The sequence below is a fragment of the Vanacampus margaritifer genome, chromosome 15 (genome assembly GCF_051991255.1).
Source record: "Vanacampus margaritifer isolate UIUO_Vmar chromosome 15, RoL_Vmar_1.0, whole genome shotgun sequence".
NCBI lineage: Eukaryota > Metazoa > Chordata > Actinopteri > Syngnathiformes > Syngnathidae > Vanacampus > Vanacampus margaritifer.
This window is the reverse complement of record NC_135446.1, coordinates 5,392,709-5,404,988: the sequence shown is the minus strand read 5'-3', so window position 1 is coordinate 5,404,988 and position 12,280 is coordinate 5,392,709. Positions and strand designations below refer to the sequence as shown.

General features: G+C 43.1%; 2 protein-coding genes across 3 annotated transcripts; one reads left to right on the top strand and one right to left on the bottom strand.

Annotated features, from left to right (window-relative positions):
- The first annotated feature begins 244 nt into the window (after positions 1-244).
- Positions 245-4,074, top strand: alg12 (ALG12 alpha-1,6-mannosyltransferase). Of its 2 annotated transcripts, XM_077543540.1 has the most exons (10): positions 269-419; positions 1,047-1,179; positions 1,247-1,302; positions 1,383-1,420; positions 2,148-2,342; positions 2,417-2,521; positions 2,600-2,822; positions 2,899-3,068; positions 3,564-3,639; positions 3,721-4,074. In XM_077543540.1, exons 2-10 carry the CDS (start codon positions 1,057-1,059, stop codon positions 3,956-3,958), a joined length of 1,224 nt encoding a protein of 407 aa, XP_077399666.1. In that variant the 5' UTR covers positions 269-419; positions 1,047-1,056; the 3' UTR covers positions 3,959-4,074. The 2 variants fall into 2 exon arrangements, with proteins under 2 accessions (XP_077399665.1, XP_077399666.1); XM_077543539.1 differs by having other exon boundaries at positions 245-419; positions 1,247-1,420.
- A 100-nt stretch (positions 4,075-4,174) lies between these two features.
- Positions 4,175-12,268, bottom strand: zbed4 (zinc finger, BED-type containing 4). Its single transcript, XM_077543538.1, has 2 exons — positions 12,130-12,268; positions 4,175-8,901 (listed from the first exon to the last, which is right to left on the bottom strand). Exon 2 carries the CDS (start codon positions 8,716-8,718, stop codon positions 4,978-4,980), a length of 3,741 nt encoding a protein of 1,246 aa, XP_077399664.1. The 5' UTR covers positions 8,719-8,901; positions 12,130-12,268; the 3' UTR covers positions 4,175-4,977.
- Positions 12,269-12,280: the final 12 nt, after the last annotated feature.

Genomic DNA, 12,280 nt, shown 5'->3' with positions numbered 1-12,280 from the left:
CTCTTTGTGCCTGCCAATTAAATGGAAAGCCAATCACCTGCCGCCACGCTCGGGACATCTAGCTTATTTCCCACGTAGAACGTTAACAATTGCGAAATTGAATAGTGGAAGTCATCCCCTTTTCCAAATGCATTATTGAATTTGAAAAAAATATTGCATTTAATATAATAATAATAAAAAATAATATTCCAAAGATATAAGAACGCGTGTGAAAGATTGCATCCGGTTTAAACCGGAAGTTGTGACCTCCTGAAGCTGTCATGGCTGAAAAAATTAATGTTTTGGGGCTCCCGCTCCTGTTTTTATTAACGTCAGTGGTTCTGTTACACTTATTAATCTGTCCGTTCGCCAAAGTGGAAGAAAGCTTCAACTTGCAAGCGGCCCACGACCTCTTGTATCACACATTTGAATTTGACAAGGTACGGAGGCACGGAGCAGCAGGTGAAAGCTAACAGGCTAGGCTAATATTGTAAACAGAAGTCACTAAATACACTTTAAATGTTGTTAAATCATATGAGGACATGTCATGAACTAGAAGACGCGAAAATATGGAATTATGTTCAAATTGGGATTTTTTGGAATGCCATGAATGATCCGAAAGATGAATATATTTAGATAGACTCTGTAAACTTTTTAAATGGACACTGGACAGGTTGGCATTCTGAAGAAAATGGAATGTGAAGTGTAGCTCCCAATATATCCTGATTTAGTCAATTTGTGGACAATGTGAACTATTTAAAAATTTGGGAATTTTATGACTGTGACAAATCATTTCTAATGCTTTGTCTTGAATGAGCTAAACTGTTGGTCTGATTTGGTTTAATAAGTTTGTAAGAAGTATGAATATGGAGGTTAAATTTGGAAAATGTCACCATTTTAAAGAGATTGTTGTTTTTTTTCATGGAAAATGTGGAATAGCAGAAATTTGGGGAATATAAAAAAAGTTGCTTAGGGATTGTATGAGCTTAATAAATTGACGTTGGAATGCGAAATGTGGATGTTTCCCTGCCCTAATGTTTCCTATTATTGCTGATGATTTCTTTCAGTACGACCACCATGAGTTCCCCGGTGTGGTTCCACGAACCTTCATTGGACCCCTGCTCATCTGTATTTTTTGCTCCCCTGTATTGCTTCTGTCTTCTCTGCTGGACGCGCCAAAATTCTACTCACAACTCATCGGTACATTACGCACATATCACCAAGTTGACAGAACTCATGTCTCATGATGTTGTTTCTTAATGTTCAGTCCGAGGCTCTCTGGGAGTGTGTGTGGCCGCTGCGTTGTGGCATATGCAGCGAGAGGTGAGGAGACAATTTGGCTCCACGGTAGCGCTCCTCTTCTGCTTGATGTGCACGTCTCAGTTTCACCTCATGTTCTACAGCACCAGGACACTCCCTAATGTGTTTGCGCTACCAATTGGTAAGAACCACCACTGTGAAAATTAATTACAGTATTCTCTTCAGCACAGTAGACTAGTGGTTAGTACGGCTGCCTCCCAGATGAGAGGTGCTGGGTTTGAATCTCAGTCGGGGCTCTCCTGTGTGGAGAATAAAAAAAAAAAAATATTAACATGTGCCCAATATTTCATTTTTCATTACAATCATTTATTTCATTCATTTGTAAAAGAAAGAAAAGACGATATAAAACAATATTCTTGAATGAATGGATAGGAGCAGAAAGAAGACAATATCTGGAAAATAACACTCAAACTGTACGCCAAGGTGAATGTTTCAAGGCATCACACTTTAGAATTTTTAATTTAAATATAAAAAAAAGGGGGGGGGGTCATAATAAAAAAAAAAATACAATACTGTACTTTAATCTTGCAAGATATCATGCGACCAAAATTCAGATTGTATTTAAAAAATGTAAATAAAACAAGGATAGTAAAAATTTGACTTTGATTTAAATTTGTACAATATTTGAATGTTACATGAAGCTTTTTATTTTAAAAAAAGTATTTTTTTTTTTTATTGAACAAATAATAGAAATGTTGAATGTTACAAGATACCATACTCATACCTTTTTGATTTGTCCCTGATAACACCAATAATCTCAGCTGTAGACGGATTGATTCTGATTTGTGACTGATTTACCACTCTTCTATTTTTTTTTTTTTAATAGACTGTTCATTTTGTCTTTGCAGTCCTTATTGCGTTCACCTCTTGGATGGCTCACAAACACGGCAGCTTCATCAGCCTCTCCGCCTTCGTCATCATCGTGTTCCGTTCGGAGCTCTGCATTTTGCTCGGTCTCATGTTGCTAATATCGCTGTTGAGCAGAAAGCTTGGCTTTCTGGAACTTCTTTATTACGCCGTTCCTGCTGGATTGCTCTCATTAGGTTAGTGGGAGGCAAACAGTGTACATTTAGTTTGCCATATGTGAAGCCGGTCTTTGATTTCATATGTTTTGCAGCTCTGACTGTGGTGATTGACACATTCTTTTGGAGGAAGCCTTTGTGGCCTGAAGGCCAGGTCTTATGGTACAACACCATTCTCAACAAAAGTTCTAACTGGGGAATATCCTTTACTAGACGCTGTTAGATGAAAGTATTTCCAGGAATTCCCCAGCCAGGTTCTCCTTGACTCCTCTTTTAAACCTCACCCTTTCTCTGGTATTTTTACTCGGCTTTGCCTCGCGGCCTAGCCTGCACGCTGCCGTTGGTCCCCATTGGGCTGCTGGACCGACGGATGAGACTCCTGCTTCTACCCGCCGTCGCCTTCATCCTCGTCTACTCGCTGCTGCCGCACAAAGAGCTGCGCTTCATCATATACACCTTCCCCGTGCTCACTCTGGTGGCTGCCAGAGGATGCTCTTTTATGTTCGTGGACAAAACAGCACGGAATCATCTAAGAATCATTCATAACTTTACGGAATAATTTTTGTGTTTTTTTTAGTTTGAGCAACTACCAGAAATCGTGGATGTATAAACTGGGATCGGCTGTTGTGGTGGGCCAGTTGGTGATGAACGCGGCATACTCCGGTGTTTGCCTATACGTTTCCCATCACAATTACCCAGGAGGCCGAGGGATGCAGGAACTACACAGGCTGTTGCCGGCCACGGCAGGTAGGAAGGATCAGAGGTGGGCAAACTTTGGTCTGCGTGATTTTTACAACAGACAAATGGGTCAGGTCAATTGTAGATTAGGAAGGTTAATCAGGTAAACAATTACTTGAATTAATCAATCAATTAAATGTTTATTTTATTTTACTAATGCATATCAATCATTTTTGAATTATAATAGATTTAAAAGAAATACATTTTAATTTAGGGGGAAACAAATTTTGAAATAATTTCTGCACACATTGGTGAAAACAATTCTCCATTTGTCAATGTTATCAAAATAATTGATTCATTAGATAATCAGTTAGATATCTATTAATCATTGCACTTTGATCTTAAAAAACAACTTGAAATGCACCCCGATTATGTGCACTATAGACTTCTACCTACAATATCTCATAAATGTGCAGTTGGCCACATCGAAGAACTGAGTGTGCCTTTTTTTGCAATAACTTTGAAAGATAGCATCCATTGTATTTATGTATTATATCTTCTCAGACGTGTTTGTTCATATTGACACCTACGCTGCTGAAACAGGAGTATCTCGCTTTTTGGAGCAGCACCAACACTGGAGGTTAGTGTATTAATTGTTCACTTTTTAAAGCCAAAATTTAATGGGTTTTTTTTGTTTGTTTTTTACAAATGTACTCCACAGATATGACAAACGAGAAGATTTGCACCCTGCAAGTCCTGACATGCAAATGTTCTCGCACCTCCTGATGGAGGCAAACGCCACCAAGATGGAGCTCCTCCACGACACTCATCGGCAGCTGGCGTTTATACGCGGCTATGACGGCATCGCTCGACACTTTTTCCGCTTCCCTCCTTTTAGCGTGACATTGGCAAGAAAAACCGTACTAATGCAGAGGACCACGTTCAAGAGGTCTCATTAAGGAGTCAGGTGATCAGAATTCCCACTTCATCTCATCAAGGTTTACATGAAAGAAACACAAGTATGTGAATTTGAACCTTTTTGTTGTGTCTTCAAAAAAAATATTCATAAAAACAACCTTTCTAGTTCATTCTTTGCTTTACTTTAGGACATGCATATTTTATACTGTCAAAATAAATCTTGAACTGAATTGATGTAAACAAAATGGAATACACTCTTAACGTAAGGAAAACCTTTATTTACAAACAGCTGCAACATTTGCGTGGCTCCAGTTTCATTGCTAAACATTTATCAAAGCAAGTTCAGAATTTCTTATAAAATGTACAGTACAGTTCTTTATTCAAACCCATAAATTAATCCCCTTAACATAAACCAAAATTGTGCTTACAAAACAAATTGTATATTCCAAACCTCGCAATTCTGAAAATACAGCAATATCTTAGTCTTATTAAAACAATTCAAGTTAAAAAAAAGAAAAAAAAAAAAAAGTAAATCTCTCAACGACAGTACCATGAGCCACAATTTCACAATAACAATTAAATAACATTAACTTCAAACATTAACTTTCAGTCACAGCATTTATTTTTGGGCCATGTTTTCCTCAAGAAAACTCTGCATCAGTAATTGAGAATATTCAAAAGCAAACCTGACGTGAATTGTGCAGATTCAACACAATATTTACAGCTTTTTAACCTGAAGTAGATTTGGATAAGGCACAAGGAGAGAGTCGAGAGAAAAAGAACACACGCACACACAATTATTAATAAGCAAACACGCAACCCCTACAGCTAGAAAGCCCCTCCCTCCCTGATAAACCTCTCACTGAGACCTTTCATGAAAACTTCTTCAAAGTATTCGAACAGTAGTACACACAGTACAATTAAGTCTTCCCCCAAACCTGGCTGCAGCATTGAAAGAAAATCAGTGTATACAAGATATACTATACATCACACAATTCACAGCTATGTCTCTTGGTCCTTAATCAAGTTTTTTTCCCTCTTTCTTCATGTTAATGCTTCATCAGTATTGAAAATAAATGAGCGGGAGGTTAACCTTGAGGAAGAGCAGACCCTCCATGTTTTCCAGTGACGGCCTGGGATGGTTCAGGACACAGTTGACGCTCGCCGTGCTGAACAGCGCCTCGGCCGGGATGGTGCCGGGAGGACAGCCCACGTAACGGGCTGCTACTTTGGCGAGCTCGGGCCACAGGAACTTTTTCAGGTTCCAGTAGTCGAGCGGGTCACAGCTTTGATCAAGTATGTCCTCCTCAAGGTACTCCAGCACTGCCAGCTCCGAGGACTTGGCTTTGTCCTCGTGTTTCACTTTTTGCCTCAAGTCCGCCATCAGGGACCAGATGTTGTCCTTGTTGGTTGGCGCGCGGTCTGACACCGACGTCTCGTTGCAGCCGTTGCTGAGCAGTGGAGACGTTTCTGTGGAGGTAGAAGAGAACAGGTCCAGCTCCCGGATCAGGTCTTGCTTACATCGTTGTGCCTCTTCCTCTGTGAATAATGAAGTCTTGTATCGAGGATCCAGCATGGTCGCCCAGGTGAAACGCGGGTCGTTTAACGTGGCTGACGTCCTGCTCACCATGGCTTCTTTGAGAGATCGGAGCATGTTGTCGATGCCCACCGTCTCGTCGAACAGCAGTTCAATCTTCCTGTTCAGGATGTGGATGAGCGGTATCACTTGTCCCAGAGTGGCAGTGCGGTTGCGGATTTCCCGGTAGGCGACCTCGAAAGGTTTCAGCGCGTTGCAGACGGACTGCATCACCTCCCACTGGTCGCAGCTGATGATTTCCCTGAAATTGCACTCGATTGACAACTCGTCAATGGCTTTCTTTTGCTCCACCAGCCGCTCCAGCATTAGGAAGGAAGTCCTCCATTTGGAGGGGATGTCCTGAATGAGCTGGTTCTCCGGTAACTGGTGGTCCCTCTGGAGCTCCGCCAGCTTCTCCTTAGCCTTGGCTGAGCGGTGCACACGTTCGCAGATCTTGCGAGCGATGCTCAGAAGGTTCTGGACCATCCTCTGGCTCTTGATGGCTTCGCTAACAATGAGGTCAATGGTATGGCCAAAACACTGCACCGTGACATGGCCGTGCTCCTCCAGATTGTTTCTTATGTTGCCGTTGTCGGTCACAGTGAAACCCCTCTTCAGACCCGCTGACGTGATCCAAGAATCCCACAGATACTCCAGCTGCTTGGGGATGTCGTGCATATCTTGGTCACAGTCTATTTGAGACACACTCAGAAGAGCTGAACAGTGGAAGTCCTGGCCCTGGGGTCTGACGCTCGAATCGTACGTGGCCCAGTGGGCCGTTAGGGTCAAGTACTCTTTTGTCTGGCTGCTGACCCAAATACTCGTGGTGAAGTGGACGACTCCACTCTCTGCCTCTTTCAGATGTGTCAGCACAACGTCCCGCACCTTCTCGTACATCTCCGGTATTGCGGTGCTGGTAAAGTAGGAAGAGGGTGGTAGGCAATATTGAGGCTGGAAATACTCGAGTAGTCTGCTCAGTCCAGCATTCTCCACCATAGCTGATGGCTGAAGATCCAGTGCAAGCATTTCAGCAACAAGTTTGGTAATTCTTTTGGCATCGGGGTGGTGTTCATCAAACCTCTCGTGGTTCTGTTGCGTTTTGTAAAGCGACATATCCACGAGCTCCTGTTTGACTTGAATTCCAGCAGACTGTGCATCACCTGAGATAGCGTTGTTGCTTTCGAGAAAATGTCCATGAAACCGCTGCATGTGCCTGAAGAGGCAGCTCGTGCCGAGGTTTGTAGTCTTTTTGCCTCTGCTAATAGTGCGGCTACAGTGCAAACAGACCACTTTGGTGGGGTCGGTGGGCGAAATTGAAAAATGGTTCCACAGTTTGGAAGTCTTCTTACTGAAAACAGTTTGCGGCTTTTTCTTGCTGGCGGGGCTTTCGCTTTCTTTGGCTGAAACTGCGTCTGGTGTGTTGTTAACGGAGGGTGGCGGGGAGGCCTCCTTGTCATCGGCAACTTTTTGGTTTTGGAGGACGTCCGGGTGGCGCCTCATCAGGTGCCGCATAAGACAGCTTGTACCAAAGTCCCCCCGTTTGCCTCGACTAATGACGCATGGACAGTAGCGGCACAGTGCTTTTAACTGGTCCACCGGTGACACAATGAAATGTTGCCAAACTTCCGACTTGACCCGTTTCATGATTTTCTTGTTTTGCTCGAAAATAACGTGATTCTGGTTGTGGCCGGGAAGGTCAGCGAGATCACACGGTGAGGAAGTTGAGGGCGTATCGTCCCCGTGAGCACTGAAGGGCAGGTTGAGCGACGACTCGTGTTCAGTCAGAAGCATCGGCTCGTCACATTCCTTTTTGATTTCCAGGCTTTCCACCACCGTCTGCGGTAACTCGTCCAGCATCATTTCAGGTGAAGACGGAAGAGGCGATTCTTTTTTTATGTCCAGTGGGTCATGTAACAGTGTGCGGGACAACAGTGATGGCGGGTTTGAGTAGGGCGGAGGAATGTGATTGCCCAGTCCGTTTTCCTCAATGACAACCTCCTTGTGGGCCCTCCACATGTGACGAATAAGACAGCTCGTCCCGAGATCTTTGCCATTCTTGCCCCTGCTGAATTCATTCATGCAATGGATGCAGACCGCTTTGGAACTGTCTATGGGCGAAAGGTAGAAGTGTTTCCATACGGCGGATCTCCGACGGGAACTCGAGCTTTTTGGGTTGCTCGGAAGGCGCTCGTGCCCTCCGTCGGAGATCTCTTCAAGGTTGTTTTCACCGGAATGTGAAGATTCAAGCGCACCGTAGATGGAGTCACTGTTGGCAAGCGCTTCAAGTTGAGGTTCGACTTTGGACAACACTTCTTTGGATGACAGGTCTGAATTTTCAGCCGAGGATGTGGACGGTGAAGTGTTTTTTGAGCCCAAATACATTAAGCTGCTTATGTCTCCGTTTTTTGGCGAGTTGGGGGAAGGAGGGATCAAGGAGGAGGCCAACGCACTCAGGTTGGGTGTTGGTGCGTCCGCTCCCTCTTGGAAAAGCATAGTTGGGTGAGCCCTTCGGACGTGCCTCATCAAGCAACTTGTACTGAGGTCTTTTTCATTCTTGCCCCGACTAAACTCTTTCATGCAGTATAAACAGATTGCTTTGGTATTGTCCCTTGGCGAGATGCAGAAATGATTCCATGCAGGGGATTTTTTCCTTGGGTTGCTTTGACTTCTCATAGATGCCAAAAGGCTCTGGGTGACAGCATCCATGGCAACATCATAAAGAGTGCTTGTATAGCCACTTAATAAATTACTGTAGTCGTCCCCATCTCGACTCAAAAAAGGGCCAAATGAGCTACTAAATGCTAGTCTTTCAAAATCTTGGGTTTCGTCCTCTAAATCGTTTGTATCTCGGCTTTCATCTTTGATATGCTGATTGGGCTCATTTTCATATTTTTCACTCTCTGTATTTTCGTGTGTATGCATGCTGAGCCATTTGCTTGAAAGAGATGGCGACGCCGGATCCGTTTCTTTTTCCGTGTCAGACTCCAACTGTTTATCACCCTGAGAAGAAAGATGGCTTGATTGGAAAAGTTCTTTATCCAGTGTTTTGGACAAAAAAGACGACTTTGCATCCTTTGTCTCACGTGGCTTCATGCTGTAGGATTTAAACACGTATCCATCCTGACCCTCGATTTTCAGGCAGGTGCCCTTTGCCTCTTGTTTCTTTTCTATGGAGCCATTGAGGGACTCCTCCTCCACGCCAGACACGTCTTCCTCCCTGTCCATGGCGGCAGCCCAAAGGTTTTTCTGTCTTGTCGTCAGGTCTGCCTTGTCAGATGGAATCACTTTGAGACATTAGCTGAGCGCTTCTCAAGCAGGTGTTATGTTTGTGTGGCTTGTCCGGTCCCAGGATGCGAGCTTGTCCCTCTCCATTTATGACCCAGATAGTTCCACCTCGCCGCACACAACCTAGACAGAGGAAACAAGGTCAGAGTCCATTCTCTCTTTCTATATATGACAACAGGTAATGGCAGCTCAAATTAGATTTAGTCTGTCTCCATGTCCAATTGCATAATATTAACTCAAGCAACCACTTTTGGCTGTGGAGGATTATTTTAGGGACCAAAGAATCTCAGATTCTACACTAAAAATTGGAGTAGCTGTTGGAGAGCCGCTAGTTCACTTCCTGTGCTCTTGCTCAATCCGTAACTGCTGAGGGACATGACACATTATGCATGATGAGCAGTGGTTTTCCCTACTGTGTTTACCAGGTAGTTTTAATACTGCTTATTTATTTTCAGTTGTTATAGTCGTGGGTGAGCTTCAGCCTATCGTAGCTGACTTTGGATAACTGGCAACGTGACAAATGGTTGCCATCACATGGAATGAGCACTTCAAATGGCTCTAAAATCCTCCAACAAATATATAAAACTGACTGCTGTAGTACATGACCGACCTGTTCTACTGCCCACCCTGCTCTTCTGAACAATAATCTTACATTTGCAGTAGTCACGTTGAGTTTTTAGGACAAGTCTTGGTGTTTGAAACATTACTGTAATTTTGACCGGTTGATGTCTCAGAATTTTAGCCTGTACTCACAATTAGTGGATATTTTTAACTGAAACTTGTCAGCCAATCAAAGAAGGGAATCCCCCAACAGAAGACGAAACAGAAAAAACAAACAAACAAAAGGGTTGAGGTGTTTTTTGGACAGATTTTCTATAGGTGATGTCACATAAACATTCCCCAAACTACAGTCCCTGACAAAAGTCTTGCCGCTTGGCTACAAGTTGACTTTAAATGCCCCTGAAATATATTTCTAATCAATATTTTTTTTACAAGAAATGGCTAAATTCAATCCCAACAGCTTTTGAAATAATATTTTGGTGCAAAACGAAACTGCTGAAAAGCATTCTAATATTTACAGCTTGGTATAAAGCTCACTGAGTCACTATTTGCAAAGACAAAAGTCTTGTCGCCTTGTCAAACGATGCACCCAATCCTTGATTCCAGCCTCACCTGTTGACCAATCACTTAGTGGGTGTGTATAAAAAGAACCCCAGCACACCAGACCTTCACATCAACTGCAACTTGACCACGGACACCATGCCTAAAATTCACCCTGAGACCAAAGCGTTGATTATCAAGAGGCTGAAGACCAGATCCACTGCTGAGGTGGCTGACACCTTCAATGTGTCTCAGCGTCAAGTACAAAGGATAAGAAAAAGATTTGAAGAGACTGGAGATGTTTTTGACAAGCCCAGGTCTGGCAGACCCCGCAAGACAACTGCTCGGGAGGACCGTTTGTTGGCTCGAAAATCCAAGGCCAGCCCCTTTTCCACTGCAGCAGAGCTCCACCCAGAAAACAGTTAAGTTTGGTGGCGGAAAAATCATGGTCTGGGGTTACATCCAGTATGGGGGCGTGCGAGAGATTTGCAGGGTGGAAGGCAATATCAATAGCCTAAAATATCAAGACATATTGGCTACCTCTTACATTCCCAACCATAAAAGGGGTCAAATTTTGCAGCAGGATGGCGCTCCATCGCATACTTCCATCTCTACATCAAAGTTCCTCAAGGCTAAGAAGATCAAGGTGCTCCAAGACTGGCCAGCCCAGTCGCCAGACATGAACATCATTGAGCATGTCTGGGGTAGAATGAAAGAGGAAGCATGGAAGACCAAACCAAAGAATCTTGATGAACTCTGGGAGGCATGTAACACTGCTTTCTTTGCTATTCCTGATTACTTCATCAATACATTGTATGAATCATTGCCGAACCGCATGGATGCAGTCCTTCAAGCTTATGGAAGTCATACAAGATATTAGATATGGATCTCACAGCACCACTACTTCATTCTCTGATGTTATGTAACTTTTTTTGTATTTGAAGTAAATTATTTGTTCCATTTTCACTTTACTTTTTGTAGGCGACAAAACTTTTGTCTTGCCAAAATCTGACCTTTCTGTGTTCATTAAATGATCAAAATTTCTTCAGTGAAGCAAATTTATTTTTGTATATTAAACATCATTTGGGAGGGTTTTAGCTTTTATATGAGCCATTTCCAAAACCAATGGGTTAATTAAAAATCAGGTTATAAGCTGGTGTTTCTACAAAATGGATAAGCGACAAGACTTTTGTCAGGGACTGTAGGCCACTTTTTCTGACAAAAATACAACAACAAAACTTCACTATCTCTGGAACAGACCCATCGTCCAATTTTCTAAATCATTTTTGCATTGTACTCAGGTTGAATTGGACATTCCACACGGCATTTTGACATTATCATTTTGGTGAAATCTGGTGATTTAGGATGGGAAAAATATACAAGCGCCAAGTATGACCATTATAGACTGTATTTTATTTACATACAACAACATATAATCAGACCACGGTACGATAAAACAAAACAAAGACATAATGTGGGAGTCCAGTTTATGTTGGCCTGAGTACATGAACACTATATTAGTTAAAACTACGGTTATTACACATAGTGTGTTGCCCAAACTATTACTTTTGCAAATGCGATCACTATGACCAGTTTCATTATGTTGATTGCGTTTCCAAAAGGTGGTTTCATATTAATCGTCACCAAAGGAACAAAAAAAAAGCAAGGCATTTCGCAAGTACTATTTGACAGCAAGCTTTTCCGGGTTTGTTCAAGTGCTAGTCCGGAAGGACAACAGAATATATAGCCAACATAGAAGATCACTTTACCAAGTTTAAATAGCTTTAGTTCGAACCATAACCAGTAACGGGACTTAGCAGTACAATAAGCGACAAGCGACGGGATTTAACGTGCAAATAATAAACGAGTAGTAACATCACACAGTAAACATGGTGGTTATCCTTGAGCTAACTAGGTTAGCCTCGAGGCTAATACACTCACCAAAACAAGCAGGAGCGTTTAACACTTCTATGACCCGGCTATGACGCACAAATAAACTGCCACTTGACATCAGTGGTGATTCTAGGCTCCCTAAACGAAGCTTGACTGTTTGGTACTGGTACCACATGATCGTGACTGCGATCTAGTTAGCCAGTAGCTAGGCCATACACAGGACAAACTAGCTAAACCTGGCGAGGCAGAACCCAATAATCGAACCCAACCTAGCTCAGACGAGTTCTCCCCAACGACGAGCCGATCCGCTATTAAAATGCCATCCCCGCGGGGGTTCGTATCCGCTTGCTGACTTACCGTGAAGTGCTGCTTCACCGTTTCGGCCAATGAACGGTTAAATGTGATACATTTGAGTGGGGGCTCCACTTTGTTGCTTTTGTCTGCACGTTCGGCTGGAGCAGCTCCACTCAGCGTCGGACGGAAGGAACAGATTTTCGTGATGTCACAA